The 21,693-nt window shown below is 36.8% G+C and overlaps 1 protein-coding gene across 1 annotated transcript in view; it reads left to right on the top strand.

Moving 5' to 3' along the window:
* The window catches only part of FOXJ3 (forkhead box J3), a 146,605-nt gene that overhangs the window by 91,792 nt on the left and 33,120 nt on the right, over window positions 1–21,693 (top strand). The window contains 1 exon segment of the mRNA XM_030324147.1: window positions 10,503–10,604. Within this exon segment, the coding sequence (XP_030180007.1) occupies window positions 10,503–10,604 (102 nt within the window).

Below are 21,693 nucleotides of genomic sequence, written 5' to 3'. Positions count from 1 at the left end.
TGCTTTGATTGCCCTCCCCTTCCCCAAACTAAATCATGTGTGTTAGTTATTTTGTAGTTATTCTTTACTTATACGGAATCTGTTATGCTAAAGCAGTGGTTCTCTGTGTGTAAGGCCCATTCAGGGGGCCCACAAGGTGAAAACTGTTCATAATACTGAGATGTTCTTTGCCTTTTTTACTCATAATTTTTCAGAGGTTACATGACCTGTGATTTTACCATGGATTGAAGGCAGAGGCAGATATGAGAATCCAGTGGTCTTCTATTAAGTAGAGCATTAAAGCAGTTTGTTTAAAAATTTAAAATCCATTCTTCTCACTACGTTTTTTGTTTAGAGACAGTATTTTTCATACAGAACTATGTTAGCATGCAATGTAAATGAATTAATAAGTTTTGTCTCAGTTTAAATTTCTAGTAGGTAAATATCAATAGATATAACTCACATGAATAAGAGCTCTTTGGGAGCCTCAGTAACTTTAAATAGTTGCAAAGGGGTCCTGAGATAAAATTTGAGGAATATTGTATTAAAGGAAGATTTCCTGTCTCTTCCAGGAGACATTCCTTTTGAGAAAAGATCTTTGTCATGATTTAAGTTCTACTGCAAGTAGACAAGGAATTGAGTGCAGGTAGCTTGAGGGGTGATACTAGGAAAGTAGGGCAATTATCAAGTCAGTTACCACTGTGAGCACTTAAGAGCACAGTCCAACTGGGAAACGTTGGGAGGTGGTTTAGAATTGTGGACAACAAGTTAAGATATCTGTCCATCAGCTCTTCCCCCATTGAGTGATGATGCCACTGGGGACATGACCTTTTCTGCACTTCTGGCCTGCCCTGCACAAAGCCAAAGCATGCTCCCCAGTTAGGAAAAAAAATGCTTAGGTGGAGAGGTAGAGGTGTTTGTAGTAAGCAGGGTAGAGAGGAACACGGGGGAATGTGGTTGGGTTCTGACAGTGTTTACTATGTGTCTTTACTTCTTTTCTACTAGTGGAGTGTATGTGTGTGTTTTCAGATCTGTGTGCACCTTTGTTTGTTTGTTTGTTTCACAGGCTCTTGCATGTTCATAGCCTTTGACTTAAAAAATTGATTGAATCCAATCCAGGAAATCCTTTAAAAAATCTTTTGTCTCCAAGGTGTGTATGGGCACAACTGTTAAATTGGTAGATTGAAGGTACATCTTTTAGAGTAGATTTCTTGTAATTGAAAGAGACTCTTCCTGGTCACTGGTTAGTATTTGCCTAAGTGCCTCATTCAGGGTTTTAAAATAAGTGGACAAAATTTAGTACTGTTAGAGAAGTTGTTGAAATGGTTGTATGTAACTGCTGCTTATGGATAGTGAAGTGTTTTTGTTTTATGCTTGGCACAAGTAAGGTGCTTTGAAAGAATTGTAAGTAGGAAATAATGCCCCTGTTAGGAATGTAAAATTTCTGAACATTCAAAGCTGGGAAGGAGGATGGGGTACTGCTGGTGGTAGGAAATAGAAATTCTAAATACAAAAACAAGAAAAAAACAACGTTTAGACTGTGTTATGTTTTAGCTTCATGTAATTATTCAAAGTTCTTTTGTTTAAGAATATAGTAAAATTATGAGCACAATCAAGTCATGTTACAAAGTCATGAGGTGTCACTTTTATTAAGTACAAGATTTGGGGGGAAATAGAATTTAACCAGGAAGTTAGGAGATCTAGTTTTAAAATTAATTGTACTATAACTTAAATATTTAATTTTCTGGTCATGGTTTCTTTAAATATAAGTGGATTGTCAGCTGTGTAGGCCCAGGAAATCCCTCAAGTGCAAAGGCTCCGAGGGAGAAACATACCTGGCACCTTGAGAAACAGCAAGGAGGTCACTGTGGCCATGTGTGAGGAGGGAAGAGTAGTGGGACCTGACATCAGAGAAGTAAATGGTGGGAGCAGGAAAAAGATGGTGTAGCGCCTTGTGTACCTTTATAAAGACTTCGGGTTTACTTTGAGGGAGGTGTGGAAAGCCATTGAATGGAAGGCTATAAGCAAAGTAGTGAAATAATGTGACTTACATTTTCATAGGAACACTGTAGCTGCTGTGTGGAGTGTAAGTTGTAAGAGAACAGCACTAGAAGCAGGCAAATCAGGAGGAAATTGCTGTGGATAATTTTGCTTAAATCTTCTAAGCACTGTTGTGGAAATTATTTGAAGGAGTAAAGGCCAGATAGAAGTATATAAACTCACTGCCTTAAGCGTGTTGGACTCTGCAAAGAAATACCTACTCTGCGATTAGCCAGCTTTTTATTGGAACAAAGATGGGGGCATAACACATTACTTTTTCTTGAAGTTGTGTGTTAACAGTTCAAAGGTGATTACAGGTTTAATCGGGGAGATAACTGAAAGATAGATGGATAAATAGAAAAGAGGACATTCTTCTAGGCAGGATATTCTGCATTTGCTGCATATCTCAAATTGTTGTCATTCTGTTGTTATTTTGTGACGCAGTTTCAGTCATATGGAGTGGTCTTGTTGATTCAGAGAGCCCACTTGTGTGCCTGCGTGAGTCTGAATAAGGGGGATTCATTTAAAGGTATAAGTGAACAGAGGAAGGAATGTAATCTACATGCCCACTCTTCGAACTCCTAGAACTGAAAAAAACATTTATTTCAAGTGGACAAACATGTACAGAGTGTACATTATGTGGGAGGAGCTACATGCTGCCTGCAAGAGATAGGTGTGACTAGAATTTCCTGGGAGTTTTAAAGTCAGAGAAATCCTATCCAGTTAGAGATTTTTGACCAGGAAGTGTTTCATGAGGGGTCATTTGGACGAATGGGTAGGATTTGACAATTCGTCAAATACAGTTTACAATTTGAGGAGTTTTCACATGTGAGGTTATCACCAGTATCAAATGAACATTGCTGTCACCCCCAAAAGTTTTCTCATGCCCCTTTGGAATTTATGCCTTCCTCCGTTTTCATTCCCAGGCTGCCCTGATCTGGGGGGATTTGACATATTAATGATATTGATCATCGCAAGTCACAAAAATGTTGTATCTTTCCATTAATTAGATCTCTAATTTCTATCAGGAATGTTTTTTAGTGTTCAGTGTAGGGGACTGTGATAATTCCAGTTAGATTTAATACTGAATATTTTGTTTTTGGAAGCTATATATTTTAAAATCAGTTTTCCAGTTGCTTTCTGCTAGTATATAAAAATGTAATTAATTTTTATATATTAACCTTGCATCCTGTAATCGTGTTATTGGTAATAGTTTTATAGTGCCTTGGGATTTTCTATATAAACAGTTATGTGATCTGCAAATAGTTTTCCTGTCCCTCTCCCTCTTGCTCTTCTGTCCCTTCCCACCTTATTATAGTGACTAGAATCTCCACTACAGTGTTGAATAGAAGTGATGAAAGTGGGCATCCTTCCCTTAATTCCATTTTTAGGGGAAAAGTATAAAGTGTTCAGTATTTCACCACTAAGTGGAACATAAGCTGTAGGGCTTTTGTAGATACCCTTTATCAGAATGAGGAGGTTCTCTGTTAAGTCTAGTTTGCTGAGAGTTTTTATCATGAATGGATGTAGAAAGAATTTCATCAAATGCCTTTCATACCTATTGAAATGGTCATACGGCTTTTCTTTATTCTGGTAGCATGTTGAATTACATTGGTTGTATTTTGAATGTTAAACCTTGCGTTCTTTGGATAAACCCTACTAAGTCGTGATATGTTACCCCTTTCATGTATTATTGAATTCAGTTTGCTGTATTTATTGTTAAGGATTTTTGCATGTATGTTCATGAAGGATATGGATTTATAATTTTATTCTTTTGTAATGTCTGTCAGATATTGGTGTTAGAGTTGTATTGGCCTTATGTTGGTAGTATTCTTTCCTCTATTTTCTGAAAAAGTTTCTGTAGATTGGTATATCTTCCTTGAATGTTTGAGAAAGTTCATTAGTGAAACCATCTGGTTCTGCAGGGTTTTTTGGGGGGAGGTTTTTGGTATTTATTTATTTTTTATTTTTTATTTATTTTTGAGAGAGACAGAGATAGGATGCAAGTGGGTTAGGGTCAGAGAGAGAGGGAGACACAGAATCCGAAGCAGGCTCCAGGCTCCGAGCTGTCAGCACAGAGCCCGGACGAGGGGCTCGAACTCACGAGCTGTGAGATCGTGACCTGAGCCGAAGTTGGACGCTCAACCGACTGAGTCACCCAGGCGCCCCTGTTTTTGATATTTAATTTATTTGATATAGGACTATTAAAATTTTCTTTCTTTTTTTCAACACAAAGTGGAACATTTATTGTCTGTATAATTATAGGTTTAACTTAGCCTAAATTGCTTACTCTTCTGCAGTTTTACAGATTATACTATTTCCATTAGGAATCTCAAATATCAAGAAAGAAGAAAGATAATTCACAACATTATTATCCTCTGATAAATTCCAAAAAGTAATCCAGGTAGTATCCTGAAAAGCTTTTACACTTGTTTTAATGGTCTCATTGTATGAAGAGGAATATAATGATACTTATATTGGAAAGTAGAGAATATTTAGGAAAAAAACCAACCTGTATGTAAAGGCTGTGCTGTAAAAATGCACTCCATTCTTTTTTTTTTTTCCCCCTCATGAATACCTGGGGTTTATTATACTTCTCTTCCTCCCTCCCTCCTTCCATCCCTCTCCTTCCACCCCTCCCTCTCCTTCCACCCCTCCCTCTCACTCTCTCTTTTTAATTCTCAAGTTAGTTAACATACAGTGTAGTCTTGGCTTCAGGAGTAGAACCAGGTGATTCATCACTTACATATAACACCCAGTGCTCATCCCAACAAGTGCCCTCAATGCCCATCACCCATTGATGCACCTCCTCTTGTAATATAGGAGTGTAAAGCCATAGGTTTACCTCTAAGCACTGCTTTAACTGCATCTCACAAATTTTGGTATGTTGCATCTTTTTTATAATTTAGTTCAAAATATTAAAAAAATTCTCTGGTGAGTCTTATCTGACCCATGAATTACTTACAGATGTGTTCATTTCCAGATATTCCAAATGTTGGGTTTTCCTGGACATCTTATTATTTTAGAATAATTTTTTTTTTCATTTCAGTCTTTACATATTTATTCAGACTTATTTTGTGGCTCAACATTTCCTATATCTTTGTGAATGTCTGTGTGCACTTGAAAAGAATATGTATTACACAGTTTGGTGTAATGTTCTCAGATCAAGGCATTTGCTAATGTATCCCAGTGTTCTTTTTCTTACTGATTTTTAATTGTCAGTTTTTCACTTCATATGTTTTGAAGCTTTGTTATTAGTCACATTTACATTTATAATTGTTTTATCTTCAATTATTCTTTTATCAAATGTTTTTAAAATGTCCGATATACTCTGTCTTAAAGTCTATTTTATCTGATATTAATATAGCTATTTCACCCTTATTTTTACTGTTTGCATTGTATATATTTTTCCATGTATTACTTTCATCTGTGTCTATATGAAGTTGTGACTCTTGTAGGCTGCAGTTAGCTAAGTCTTTTTTAGTATCTCTGATGATCTTTTTTTATTGGAGGGTTTAGATTATTAACATTTTGTAATTATTGATATTGTTAGATTTAGGTCTACATTTTGTTTTGTTTGACCTCTACATTTTTAGTTCCTTTCTTCCCCCCTTGCCTGCCTTCTTTTAGATTACTTATATATTACTTACATTACTTAGCTATATTTAGTATTCTATTTTAACTTATCTATACCTTTTTGAGTATTTCAGTACATTTTTGGGCATTTTGGTATACATTCCTAACCTTTTCAGTCTACTCAGAGTTCATATTTTACCATTAAAAAAATAATATTTTGAACATTTATTTGTTTTTGAGAGTCAGAGAAGGAAGTGGGAGAGGGGCAGAGAGAGAGGGAGACAAAGAATACAAAGCAGGCTCCAGGCTCTGAGCTGTCAGCACAGAGCCCGATGTGGGGCTCGAACCCACAAACTGCGAGATCATAACCTGAGCCGAAGTCAGACACTTAACTGACTGAGCCACCCAGGCACCCCAGTATTTTACCATTTCATACAAGATGCAGAAATTTCCAACCATATGGGTCCCTTTTGCCCCTTTCCTCATCATTTCTCCTAGTTGTAATATGTATGACATATTACATGGAAGCCTTGCAAGGCAGTGTTTTAAGTTTGGCCTTAAATAATCACATGTGATTTTTGAAACGTAAGAGGAAAACAGTCTTTTATATTTTACTCAGGTGTTTACCATTTCTTTTATTTAGTTCATTCCTCAAGATCCACGTTTTCCTGTGCTATAATTTTTCTTCATCTTAGTGAACTTTCTTATATTGCAAGTCTCCTGGCAATAAATTCTCCTGGTTTTACATTCTCTGAGAAGGTCTTTCTTTTGCCTTCATTCCTAAAGAATATTTTCATTAGATATACAAGTTTAGATTGAAAATTTTTTTCTTTCAGTACTTTAAAGATGTTTACAGTCTAATGACCTCTGTCATCTTTATGAGAAATCCAGTCATTTCCAATCAGTGTTCTTCTGTATGTGGATGCCATCTTTCTTTGGCTGCTTTCTGTCTTTATTTTTCAACAGCTCAATTATGATGTATCCAAGTGGGATTTTTTTTTTAAATTGACATTGATGGAGGTTCACTATGAAATTCTCAAGTCTGTACATTTGTCTTTGAATAAATTTCTGAAGTTTTCAGTCATCAATTCTTCATATTCTTTCTGCTCCCCCCCCCCCCTTCTGGAACTCTAGTGACACATATTAAACCATTTGAGATTATCCCATAGCTTTCTGATGTGCTGATCTATCTTCCTCCTCCTCCTCCTCCTCCTCCTCCTCCTCCTCCTCCTCCTCCTCCTCCTCTTCTTCTTCTTCTTCTTCTTCTTCTTCTTCTTCTTCTTATGTCTTTATTCTTTTTGTTCTTTAGATTGGGTAATTTTTGTTGATCTGCCTTTGAGTTCATTGACTCTTCACTGTTTTATCTCCATTCTAATATTCAGCCTATCCATTGACCTTAAAAATACAGATAATGTACTTTTCATTTGTAAATGAAAAATTTGTTGATTTTGTTCCTTTTTATATTTTTAATTTCTCCACTGAGATTTCCTTTATTATGTTTTCATTCATGTGTGCTTTGTTTTTGTTTTTACTTTACCTCATTGAGCTTAATTGTAATAGCTTCTTAAAAATCTTTGCCACATAATTCCAGTAGCTCAGTCTTCTTCTTGTAGGCTTTTATAGATCGTCTTTTCTCTTGAGAATGGGTTTCATTTTCCTGTTGCTTTTATGTCTAGTAATTTTAGATTGTATCCTGGACACCATGTTATGTTATATAGACTCTGAGGTCTGTTATAATCTTGTATAGAATATTGATATTTTTGTTTTAGCTGGCAGGTAGCCACGTTAGACTCAAACTGTTAATTCTCTCTAACCTTCTGTGGACAGTGGTTCTAATTTCAATTTAATTCTTTAAGTCTGTGCTTTAGTCTGCATTTGCATGGTTCAGAAGTCAGCCTTTTGTGAAAACTTTTGTGGTGTTTCATACATAGTACTAGGGCATCTCTTTTGACTTTCTCCCCAGGGGATTCAGTCCTCTCTCTGACAGTTGGCAGTGTTTACCTGGGCTCTCTTCCCTAGTTCCCTCTGACAGAAAGATAACTTCAGCCACATCTACTTAGTTCCACATCTACTGCCCAGTCTTGGGGCAAAGCTGCAAGAAAACAGGAGACTGAGGCTGGTGTCTCCCAAGTTTTGACTTGTCTCCACATCTGCCTCATAGAATTACTTTTCAGAATCCTCAGCTAGTTTTCATCCTGTGTCCCATGCCTCCCTCCTCCACCCCCCCAACTTGTAGTTGTTATCAGCAGAAGCTTGGTCTTTGGGGAGATCACACCACCATTCTGGAAGTAGAATTTGAATGAATAGGATTTTGACAGGGAGAAAGAGGAAACTCCAGAAAGGACCTTTCACAAGCTGACTACTCTCTTCTAGATTAGACTCATTGATACTTGCTTTGTCCAGAATTTGAGTTTCGGCTGCCATTATAATAGTTATCAGGATACATTTTGGGACACCTAGATGACTGGCTTTACTAATCAGACTGTTTATTGTCTGTTAATAATGTAGAATCCTTGAGCCTATAACTAAAAATGTATACCATACTATTGAGCATATCAAAGCATGTAAAGAGAGTGTTGTTTATTCTCTTGATGGAACCAGACTGAAGTATCCATGAAGAATATATAATTAAAAGAGTTTTAAATTTTGCCATCTAATTTATTATAGCTGAAGTTATGAATCTGCCTTTGTAGGAAAACAGTGTCTCATATCAAAGCTCTTTCTTTTCTCCTTAATCACTATTAAATATCCCTCTGTATCATAGATGTTCAGCATCAGTAACAGCTAAGTTTTCGTGGTTATCATAACAGCTAGCCCTTACCATGCATTTCAGGTACTGTGCTAAGAGCTTTGCACAAGTTATTTCATTAATGCTCTTAACAGACCTCTAAAGGAAGTGACATAATCCTCTTTTTTATACATGGATAAAAGAGCATAAAGGTTGAGTAATTTGTCTGCAGTCACACCACACAGGCTTGCCTCTTCCTACCAGTGAGGAGGAGTGAGAATTATAGTCGAAATGGAGATGACTAAGTTGGGTTAGAGGAACATGAGATTTGCAGTGTTCCAAAGTAAATGTTAATTCAGGTATAGCTAAATTGGTTGGCACCAAAATTGAGGCATAGACACAGTTGTCTGTGTAGTTCTTCCACTTGTATTGCTTGCTTTTCTTTTTTTTTTCTTTCTGTTTTAGAGAGAGTGTGCACAAGTTGGGGAAAGGGGCAGAGGGAGAGAGAATCTTAAGCAGGCTTCACGCTCAGTGTGGAGCCTGACACTGGACTGTATCCCACGACCCTGGGATAATGACCTGAGCTGAAATCAAGAGTTGGATGCTCAGCCGACTGAGCCACCCAGGCGCCCCTTTCTACTTGTATTTCTGAAGCCCTTTGCCACTTTCACCTCATTCTCATTGTGTACCCAGCACCTAAGTGCCAGATACTATTATCTGGGGGGTGATTCTTACCTTTTATTTTGTTCATTTCAATAAGCTGCCTATTCCCTACTTTCACAGGATATCTGGTGAAAAATTCACGGTGAGGAATTAATTGATAAATAGATTAATCTTAGAAATATGTCTCAGTGAAATTGCTTTCTTTTTTCATTTAGTGTGATCTTTTAAAAATGCATATTCAGGGGCGCCTGGGTGGCGCAGTCGGTTAAGCGTCCGACTTCAGCCAGGTCACGATCTCGCAGTCCGTGAGTTCGAGCCCCGCGTCAGGCTCTGGGCTGATGGCTCGGAGCCTGGAGCCTGTTTCCGATTCTGCGTCTCCCTCTCTCTCTGCCCCTCCCCCGTTCATGCTCTGTCTCTCTCTGTCTCAAAAATAAATAAAAACGTTGAAAAAAAAAATTAAAAAAAAAATGCATATTCAGTTGAGATCATGTGTGGCACATTTTTTTTTTCCCAGAAGAGGAATGTACATAGAACTAGCATCATAGCCACAAATTGTTTATATCTTCCCTTTCTTTAACTTCCAGCATTGAAGTCGAACTCCCTTGAGTGCTCATCAAAGCCATAAGTACCATTTTGATGGAAGAAAGAGGAGTTATCACAATTTATACCCCAAATTCTAAATACAGAATTTTGACCCCCCATGTTAGCTCTATAAGCAATGTGTATGAAGTTGTGTTCTTCAGTGCTGTTTAGCTGCACTAACAAGGGAAGAAAAATGAAACAACTGAGAACCTTAAATCAGAGAGATTTATTTCTCTTTCAAGTAGAAGTTTTGAGATAGATTGGACCAGACAGATAACCAGCTGTGTTCCACGAATTCATTTAGGTGTCCGTGTTCCTTCTAATCTTGTATTTTTGGTGTTCCCCAGGGTATTACCCTCAGCTTTATGAAGAAGCAAGATTACCACTGCTCTGTCTGTGTCCCAGCCTGCAGTAGTAGGGAAAGACAAGAGTGGAGGACAAGCAGGTTTTTTTTCACAGGCATGATCCAGTTGCACACATCACTCTTGCTCACATCTTCTTTACACATGTTAGTTACATGGCCACATACACCTTAGTCGCATGGACACAGATGGTTGCAAATGAGGCTGGAAAAGGTAGTATTTAGCTGGGCAGGCCATAAGTTAGTAACTGTAGGGTTTTATTACTAAAAGGAAGAAGGGGGGAATATGGATATTTATAGGACCATTAGCAGTCTCTGCTATAGAATTTTTGCTAAACTATCCTACAGTCAATTAAAAGAGCTGGTAAGAAGTAGCCATACCAATGGACTTTGTGATATCAAGTCAGTAGCATATTAAAATATAGTACAAGAGATTTAAGCAGGGGTTTAAGTTCATGTTTTTAGAAACAAAGCACAAAACCAGATGTTAGAATTTGATGAAATATCTTCAAATTGTGTTAAAGTTGCTGGATATATGAGCTAATAATTATTTATTTTGTTCTTGTATTTTAGGCCTCAACTCCATATAGCATAGATTCAGATTCTTTGGGAATGGAGTGTATTATTTCGGGAAGTGCCTCTCCAACTCTGGCAATCAACACTGTGACTAACAAAGTAATTCTGTTTTTTTAAACACTTTTGAAATGTGATTGAATAATACATTTAATTTGCCTTTATAATAACAATAGAGTTCTGTATGAGTGAGGTTACAGATGATATAAATTTGGCTAACCTATTCATGGCAGCTTGAAAGCTTGAATCCACAATGTTTTGAGGTGTGCACAAATTAGAAGAAAATATTTCTCTAAAGATTAAGTTGGAGGATGCTTATTGGGAAGCTCTATTTTTTTTTTTTTTTCCACGTTTATTTATTTTTGGGACAGAGAGAGACAGAGCATGAACGGGGGAGGGGCAGAGAGAGAGGGAGACACAGAATCGGAAACAGGCTCCGGGCTCTGAGCCATCAGCCCAGAGCCTGATGCGGGGCTCGAACTCACGGACCGCGAGATCGTGACCTGGCTGAAGTCGGACGCTTAACCGACTGCGCCACCCAGGCGCCCCTGGGAAGCTCTATATTAATTTAAATCCTTGACACTGCCAGTTCCCAATGATAAAATTTTGAGTCTGCATTTTATCAAATCAGTTTGTTTAAAAAAACCCATTGATTACCCCTCTAAGTATGTGATTGAAAAAGAAAAGATTGTCAGATTCCCAAGCAGTCAGCACAATCCAGGAAAATGAATAATTTGGACAAACTCATACAGTTCATTGGAATGGTGGTCACCCTATTTCATGGTATTCAACTGTAGGTCCATATCCAGAAATATAGTATGTTATAATCTGCTGTCTTTCTCCTCTCCTCTCCCCCCCCTCTCCCCCCTCTCTCCCCTCTCCCCCCCTCTCCTCTCTCCCCTCTCCTCACACACACACACACACACACACACACACACACACACACCCATAACTATACTGACACAGTGTACACAGGATCTTTTTATTTGTACAAAGATCATAAACCAATAGAAGACAGTTTATAATTTTAGTGACTGATCACATTTACAATTTAGAAAGTAAACTGGCACCTGAGGTGTAGAGTATTGATTTTTCTCAAATAATCAGTCCATCGAATGATTCCATCAGAATCACTTAGGAGAGGTCTGTGTGGGTGCATATGTGTGAGTGTTTGGTGGTGGTGGTGGTAATTACAAGGTTTTAAAGCAGGCCTACCAGATCATTTATTTTACACTTACGGATAGGGTTCAGAAATCTGTACTTCAAGAAATCATCCCTTACTGTGCCCAGCTAGACTTGAGAATTTCTGGTGAAGCAGAATGGGCTAGGATCAGAAATATCCAATACTGTTCTTTGTAGTAGTCCAAGTAGGAGGCTTAAACATAGGTAGTTATGGCTGTTAGGAAACAATTAGGAACTAGTAATGCTAGGACTTCATGATGAAATAATATGGAGGTCAAAGGAGGTAGAGTTTTTGGACTTCCAGATACAATGGAGTAGCTAGTTTTAGATTAATCGTTCTTCCTATCTATATAAAATACCACCATCCCCCACTGCCAATAAAAAACAGGGAAGAGGCACTGGAGAACAGAAAAGCCAGGCCTTCAGGGTTGAAGATCCCATAAAAAAGGGAAATACATTGAGATAAGCCCTACAAATTTTGCCTTGGGACATTTCTCAGTTCTTAATGCATGGCATACAGACTGAAAAGAAAACAGAAGCCAAAAGCAGCCATTGGGTTAGAGAGACAAAAACTGGAGTTTGGGGCTACGAAACAGCCTGGGCTTGAGGACTAGATCCTCATGGATCTCAGAAGTAAGTTTACCTTCTTGCAAGTAATATCCACTTAAGGCATTTGCTAACTCCTGATTCATTTATGTACTTGGGCTCAGGCCTAGACAAAACAAGTGGATTTTTCACTACTCAGAATTAAGCAGTCTCACAGAGAAGGAAGGGACAACAATTGTCGTTCATGATCTTCAGGGAGGAGGAAGCCATGGTAAAAGGCTTTCAAGTTACCTCAGAAGGGTTATGTTCCAGAGGAAGAGCAAACCAAAATAGACCAACTGCAAATTACTATCGGGTGGTTGCTAATATTCTTCTATTTGCCAAAAGAAAACTAAATCCTTTCTGGAAGAAGATAATATCATACTGAGCTTTTGCAGTTTTTCATAAGATCTCAACTTTCAGTCAAAAATTTCAGACATTCCAGGAAACAGGACCAAATAATTAAGTGACAAGGGGGTGGGTACAGAAAGACAACATAAACATATCTACAAGTGATCTAGATATGGATTTTAAGATAACTATGACTAATATGTTCAAAATAGTCGAATTATAGAAAATTTATCCAAGAATTGGAATCTGTATGGAAGAATCAAGAGGAAACTTTAAAATTGAAAAATATAATAACTGAAATTAAGAATTTGATAGATGGGTTCAGCAGTAAATTAGATACACCAGAGGAGAGAATAGTGAACTGGAAGAAAGGTTCGTAGAAAATAGAATGAAACACAAAGAAAAACAATGAAAATTCAGAAAAACTTAAGGGATAAATGGGATATGCGGGAAAAAGTCTAACAAACTTTTTAGTCTTCCAGAGGAAAAAGGAATAAGGAAGGAACAATATTTTAAAGTTTTTAAACTGATGATAGATAACACAGTACAGATTCAGGAATTTCTGAGAACCCCAAGAAAGATTAATGAAAAGAAACCTTATTGGGCAAAGAAAATCAAGCTCCTAAAAAAACAAAGATTAAAAAAATCTTAAAATCAGAGGCAAAACAGGCAACTTCAAAGGAACAACAGTAAGCCAGGCACTGACTTCTGAATAGAAATGCTAAAAGCTAGACATGAGAATGAAATTTGTATCGTGCTTAAAGGAAATACCTACTAATCCAGAATTCTGCAATTAAAATTTCTGTGGAAAATGAAGGTTAAATAAATAGATTTTTACAAAAACAAAATTAGAGAGAATATGTTACTAATACATCAGTAGTAAACAATTAAAGGGAACTAATTTTTTAGATAGAAGGAAATTATCCTGTGCTGGAAAGAATGGAGAACACTAAAAGAGTATGTTGATCAATGTGAATGTGTATTGAGTATTTAAAACAATAGCATTTCTGTTACATAACACAATGCCTTTGAGTTTAAAATACTACAGAAGTTAAAATACGTGACAATATTAGGGTAAGGCAGGAAGAAATATAATTGACCCTTGTACAATGTGAAATTTAGGGATGCCACCTCCCATGCCCCCCAAACAATTGAAAATCCGTGTATAACTTTTGACTTAACTAATAGCCTACTGTTGACTGGAAGCCTTACTGATACCATAAATAGTTGATTAATACATATTTTGTATGTTATATGCATAATATTCTGTATTCTTACAAGAAATCTAGAGAAAAGAAAATGTTACTAAGAAAACCTTAAGGGAGAGAAAAAATATTTTTACAGTACTGTATTGTATGTATGTATTTATTTGTATTTTTAATTTTTTTAATCTTTATTTATGTTTGGGGGCAGGCGAACAGAGTGGGAGCTGGGGAGGAACAGAGAGGGAAAAACGGATCTGAGGTAGGCTCCAGTCTCTGAGCCATCAGCACAGAGCCCGACATGGGGCTTGAACTCACTGACCGCGAATTCATGACCTGAGCTGAAGTTGGACGCTTAACCAACTAGGCCCCCCAGGCGCCCTTGTATTTTTTTATTTTTATTTTTTAAAGTTTATTTGTTTTTAGAGAGAGAGAGAAAGAGCAAATGTGTGCCCACACAAGTGGGGAAGGAGCAGAGAGAAGGGAGGAGAGAGAGAATACCAAGCAGGCTCCTCACTGGCACAGTGCACTGTCAGCACACTGTCAGCACAGAGCCTGACACAGGGCTCAAACTCCCAAACCATGAGATTATGACCTGAGCCAAAGTCAGACACTTAACTGACTGAGCCACTCAGGTGCTCCTATTTATTTTTAATTTTATTTTCAACGTTTATTTATTTATTTATTTTTTTATTTTTGGGACAGAGAGAGATAGAGCATGAACGGGGGAGGGGCAGAGAGAGAGGAAGACACAGAATCGGAAACAGGCTCCAGGCTCTGAGCCATCAGCCCAGAGCCCGACGCGGGGCTCGAACTCACAGACCGCGAGAACGTGACCTGGCTGAAGTCGGACGCTTAACCGACTGCGCCACCCAGGCGCCCCCTTTTTTTTTCAACGTTTATTTATTTATTTTTTTTTTGTATTTTTAATTTTAAATCAAACTCTTCACCCAACATGGGGTTTGAACTCATGACCCCAATATCAAAAGTTACATGCTCTACCTACTAAGGCAGTCAGACTCCCTAGTACTGTACTGGGTTTATTGAAAAAATTCTCTGTATAAGTAGACCCACGCAGTTCAAATCCATGTTGTTAAGGACCAGCTGTGTATACAGTTGAAACCTTTGCATTACATGGGAATTGGTAAAAGTACTAAGTCAAGGGCATGTTGTGATATTTAGGGCAGTGGTTATTTTAACACACCAGCATGTATCAGAATAACTAGGAGGACTTGTTAAAACCGAGGTTGCTGAGCCTCAGAATTTCTGATTTAGTACATTGGATTGGGGTCTGAAAATTTGAATTTTTTTTTTCTTTTTTTAAGATTTAAGCAGTCTCCACACCCAGCATGGGCCTGGAACTCACAACCTTGAGATCAGAAGCCACATGTTCTACCAACTGAGCCAGCTAAGCATCCCTGAAAATTTGAATTTCTAATAGTACTCAGATACTTGTCCTATTTTTTCTTACTACAAGAAGAGTAAAAGAATATAAAATAAGCAGGGAAAAATAATAAATCCAGAAGTAGACACAAAAGGAGAAATAAATGAGCAAAGAAGAGATAGAGAAATAGGAAAATAAATATGTATTCAGATTGAATTATGTTGGGAAATGTAAATGAACAAAATATTCCATTTAAAAGTCAAAGATTGTCAGACTGGATAAAAAAGTAAAATTCAACTTATGTGCTACTTACAAGAAGTATTTCTTAAAGGACAAGACACATTACTGAAAATAAAGATACTTTATTATGAAAAAGGATCATTTTAGTAATGCTAAATTTGTCGGCCTTTTAAAGCCAACAAAACTAAAAGGAGAAATAGATAAGTCCTTGATCAGAGGAAGATTTTAACATATGTCTCTCTATAACTCCTGGAAGAAGCAGATCAAAATTAAAACATAACAAATCAAACAAATCCCATTAAAGATAGAGAAGATTTGAATCATGAAATTAGGAATTTGACCCATTTGATATATATAGAATATTTCATTTAACAATTGCAGAATATACATTTTTAAGTGCACATGGAATATTTACCAAAATTGATCATGTAATACTGATGAATGCTAGACCATAAAGAAGTCTCAACAAATTTCAGAAGACCATCGTACAGTGTATCTTTTCCAGCACAGGGGAATTTAAGTGGAAATAATAACAAATAGGTATTTAGAAAATTACCTAAAGTTTGCAGATTAAGCAGTATAGTTATAAATAACCCAGGATCAAGAAAGAATCATAATAGAAATTAGAAAATACTTAAAGAAACATAAAATATGAAAGCCTGTAGAATGCAGTTGAAGTATTAGCCTAAATGCATGTACTAGAACAGAAGAAAGATTGAATATTAATGATTTAAGCATCTAGATAAAGATCAAAATAAATCTGAAGAAGATGAAGGTTATAAATAAGTCAGCAAGCAAGAAGTTGATTCTTTGTAAGGATTAATAAAATTTCTAGCCAAGGTGGGATAACAAGGTCTAAATTTACTTTGCTACCTGAAACAATTGAAAAAATAGAATATGTGCAACAATGGTTTTTAAGAGATTGGGCCATAGGACAGTGATCCCTGAGAAATTGTGAACAAATAAGGTCAGCCCTATGATTGTCCTAGCTTACTGTCTGGAGAAAGTTTCCAAGGTACAGAGGTCTCCCTGAGTAGAGCATGTGGATCTAGGAGATCATGGAATCTCCAGGGTGGCTAGAGTTCACAGGGCAGCATATCAGAGAAGAGAAAGCTGCGCCAAGGGAGAATTCCAGTGATCTACAAAAGGTCTCCTTGAGTCTTCAGCTGAGTACTTATCAGTGCATGAGTAAGGAAGACAAGGGAAAGAACCACCTGAAAGGATTAGTGTGGATAATTACTGATATTCCTATAGGGCCAGGCATAGTAACTTTCACACAAGAGTGAAGTGCTTCATAATTCACAGGTCATTAGGTAAGGTACTCATGAGTTTGCTTTAATAGTGGAATAAAATTAGCCCTAGACTAAAACGCTGCTCTGGTCCTGTCTACACACCTTCAAAGCAAAACCCAAGAAGATCGGTCTATTTTCAGATAAATCAGTTTTTTAAATTTGATTTTGATTTTTTTCATATGTAATTCAGAGGCCATTATAAAATTTCGCCTTTTAAAGTTTATAATTCAGGAGTTCTTGGTATATTCACAAGGTTGTGCACCTGTTAACCACCATCTAATTCCAGAACATTTTCATCACCCCAAAAGAAAACCCTGTACCTATTAGCATTCATTCCCTATTCCATCCATTTCCTGTAACTGTTAATTTACTTTCTAACTCTATGAATTTGCCTATTTTGGACATTTCGTATAAATGGAATCCTATAATAAATATGTGACCTGTTACATCTGATTTCTTTCACTAACCACATTTTCAAGGTTCAGCCATGTTGCAGCATATATCAGGACTTCGTCCCTGTTGTCAAATAATTTAACTGTGTTCCAGAATAAAGCTCAAGAAAATTTACAAGAATACAAAACTGTCTAGCACTTAACAGTGTAAAGTTCACAGTGGTCTGGCATCCAATAAAAAATTACCAGGCTGGCAAGAAGTAGTAAAAAAAAACAACCCATAATGAGGTGAAAATTAATCAGAACTGACCCAGAAATAACACAGGTGATAGAATTAGTATAAAAGGACATAGACAATTACTGTAAGCCAAGATACAGAAATAACCGAAGTGTCTATCAGTGGATGAATGGGTAATGAAGCTGTGTGTGTGTGTGTGTGTGTGTGTGTGTGTGTGTGTGTGTGTGTAGACACGAAATAGAATATTATTTAGCCATGAAACGCAAGTTCTGCCATTTACGACAACATAGATAGACCTTAGGGCATTATACCAAGTGAAAGATACATACTGTATTTGTATGTGGAATCTTAAAAGGCCAAACTCCTAGAAACAAAGTAAAACGGTGGTTACCAGGGGGCTATCAGGTGGCAGAAATGGAAAAATGTTGGTCAAAAGGTACAAACTTTCAGTTATAAGATGATTGAGTGTGGAGGATCTATTGTATAGCGTGGTGATTATTGTTAACAGTATTGTATTCATGTGTACATGAAAGCTGGCTAGGTGAGTAAATCTTAAATATACTCATCATAAAACGGAAATGGTAATTATGTTAGTTGATGCAAGAGTGGTATTTATTTTGGAGTACATAAGTGTATCAAATGAACACCTTGTATACCTTAAACTTTTATGTTCTATCTCAAAGTTGGAAAAAGCCCAGTTATTATAACTGTATTCATGGAGGAGCTAAAGGATAGGTTGAACATTTGTATAGACACATGGAAGATATTTTTTTTAAATACAAATCAAACTTCTTAGAGATAAAAATTATGTCTGACTTGAAAAATACACTTGATGGAATTAACAGCAGATAAGACAGAAAGATGATTGACCTTGAAAATATAGCAGTAAAAGTTAGACAAAATGAAATACGTGAAAAGACTTTAAAAAAGTACATACATAGAGTATTAGCACTGGTCACAACTTAAAGCAACCTAATATATGTGTAATTGAAGTTCCTAATGGAACTCTGGATCTACGGAAAGGAATTAGGACTAGAAATGGTAATGACATGAGTAAATATAAAGCTTTTTCTTTTTTCTTTTTTTTTTTCTCAACGTTTTTATTTATTTTTGGGACAGAGAGAGACAGAGCATGAACGGGGGAGGGGCAGAGAGAGAGGGAGACACAGAATCGGAAACAGGCTCCAGGCTCCGAGCCATCAGCCCAGAGCCATCAGCCCAGAGCCTGACGCGGGGCTCGAACTCACGGACCGCGAGATCGTGACCTGGCTGAAGTCGGACGCTTAACCGACTGCGCCACCCAGGCGCCCCAAGCTTTTTCTTTTTAATCTAAATCTCTTTAAAAAATAATAAACTTTTTCTTATTATTTAAAAAAAAATGTTTTATGTTTATTTATTTTTGAGAGAGAGACAGTGTGAGCAGGGGAGGGGCAGAGAGTGAGGGAGACACAGAATCCGAAGCAGGCTGCAGGCACTGAGCTGTCAACACCAACACGGGGCTTGAACCCAGGAACTGGGAGACCGTGACCTGAGCTGAAGTCAGAGGCTTAACTGACTGAGCCACCCAGGCACCCCGATAATAAACTGTTTAAAGTAAAGATAACAAAAGTATGTTGTGGGTTTATAACATGTAGAAATAAAATATAGGACAACAGTAGTACTCAGGCAGGTAGAGGAGAAATGGAAGTGTTAGGAAAGAAGTATTAAATAAACTTTGAGTAAGCAGAAACAAAGCTATTATAGGTGACATGATTGTTTATATGGAAAATTCAGAAAAATCTACAGATAAACTCAGAACTAATAAATTAACAAGGTCTTGATATCAGTATTAGATTTTAGAAATCAATTACATTTCTCTATATGAGTCAGACAGAAAATAAAAAGATGACACTTAAGTTAGCTTTCAAAAACATCAAATACCTAGGATTAAATGGGAGATGAACTCTACACAGAAAACTATAAAAAAAAGACTCAGAAAAATAAATTATAGAAAGAACAAAATAATAATTAAAAAAAAAATTTAAGAAAAAAAACCCCAGAGAAAACAAAGGAAGTATAAATAAACGTATGTATAATTTTCATTGAGAAGATTATTATAAAGTCAGTTTTTCCTAAATTGATCTGTAGATTAAAATCTCAATCAAAAGTCCCCTATGCTTTTTGGGGGGGAAGGGAAGGGAATAGAAAATGACTAACTGATCTTAAAATGTAAATGGGAATCCAAATGGCAAATGATAGTTGAAGAAAATGTTGAAGAAAAAGATAAATGGTAGAGGATTTATATTTATACTTCCAAATATCAAGAGTAAGCCTACAATAATTGAAAGAGTGATATTGGCATAAGAGTCCACAAATAGACTTAAGGAACAGAACTCAGTGATGTCTTTGAACGTACGGTGCTGGATCAATAGGGAAATCAGATTTTCCATTCACAAAAATCAGTTCGAGATGGATCTGAGATACAAATATAAATGATAAAACCATAAAACTCTCAGTTGGAAGAAAAAAAAGGAATTTTAAGAAATGTAATGAGGTAATAAAGATTTAAGAGTAGATATTAGTGTAACAGAAAATAAAGCTTTGTGTAATCCTTTAATTTTACTATAAAAGGACAGAAAAGCATACATTGTATGATTCCATTTATACTTAGTTCAAAAACAGGAAAACCAGCCAATAGTGGTAGAAGTTGGTATAGTGGGTGCCTGTGACAGAGAAAGGGATGGATAATGACTAGCTGGTGAATGGGAGAGCACCTGAGTGGGCCTTCTGGAATGCTGGTAATGTTCTATATCAGGTTCTGTGGTCTTTGGACACCTAGGTAACTAAGACCCTTTTAGGGATTCCATGAGGTCAAAACTATTTTTATAATAATACTATAATACTATTTGTCTTTTCCTTTATTTTTGTATTTTCATTGATGGAGCAAAAGCAGTAGTATCTAAATGTTAGCACAGATCAAGGCAGTGACACCTAAGTATTAATAGTCATTGTATTTTTGCTGCCCACACCCTTCAGATTAAAATAAAGAACAGTTTTACTTAAAGATTTCTTTGGTGAAGCAGGAAAAATAGTTTTATTAAGTTGTGACCTTTGAGTACATGTCTTTTTAACATTCTTTGTAATGAAATGGGAAGTATGCATAAAACACTTAGACTACATGCTGAAATACCTGCCTGTGGTTGTTTTGTGTGGTTGTTTGAGGTGGATGTGAAGCCAACTGCTTTGTTCGTGGATCATAGGGTTCCTTAGGGTTGAGGGAGAGGGGCAGAAGGAGAGAGAGAGGGAGAAAATCCTGAACAGGCTCCACACTCAGTGCAGAGCCACACACTGGGCTCAATTCCATGACCCTGGAATCATGACCCGAGCCAAAATCAAGAGTTGGACGGAGCCACCCCTGTGCTCCAGGATCATTGTTTTTACTTGAAAGAACAGTTGACACTGATTATTCAGATTTGGGTATTTGGCAGGTGTTTTCTTGGTAATGAACATAGTGAATCTGTCACCTCCAGGAAAACTGTTGGCAGTATCCTTTGCCAATGGTAAAATTTGAGCTTTGAAGCAAAAAGTAGAAGTTTGGAACACTTGTATCCACCACAAAAGACTTCTAATGAGATCATTGGTGATGTTAGCAAGTATGATGTTTTGATGTTGTGTAATGAAATGTGTCCGTATTTAGAAGATCTGTATAACAATGAACGAGTATTTTCCATATGGCAGTGAATAATGTTACAAAACCATGCATAGATGAACGATCCATTCACAATACAGGGTCGAACAGTGGACTTTAATGTATCAGAGTATGAAAAATTTAGTGGTATGTTTTCAGGTCCACATTGCAACTAATCTTTAAAAAATTGTCATTTGTCCTGTTTTGGTATGGTATCAAAAAAGTCCATCCACAATGATCTGAAAGTCTGTTAAAATATTCTTCCCTTTTCCAAATATATGTGTGTGTGTGTGTGTGTGTGTGAGAGAGAGAGAGAGAGAGAGAGAGAGAGAGAGAGAGAGAGAGAGAGATTGGGCTTGCTTTCTATAGTTGCACCTAAACAACTTACTGCAGCAGGAAAGAGAATCTAGTGGTTTTCTGTTAAGCCAGGCATCGAGATTTACAATAATGTAAACTAAAGGAACTCATCTAATTTTATTTGTTTATTGGGAGAAAATATTTCTTATGTTAACATTTAGTTGGGTTTATAATTGTTTTAAGTTAATGAAAAATGTGTTTTAATATACAACATGCTAATTATTAGTAGATACATCAGCACAAACAGAAAGTTCCTTGACTCTCCAATTTTTAAGACTGCAAAAGTGTTCCAAGATCAGTT

Source organism: Lynx canadensis, chromosome C1 (assembly GCF_007474595.2).
Source record: "Lynx canadensis isolate LIC74 chromosome C1, mLynCan4.pri.v2, whole genome shotgun sequence".
Taxonomy (NCBI): Eukaryota; Metazoa; Chordata; class Mammalia; order Carnivora; family Felidae; genus Lynx; species Lynx canadensis.
This window is presented reverse-complemented; position numbering and strand designations above follow the sequence as displayed.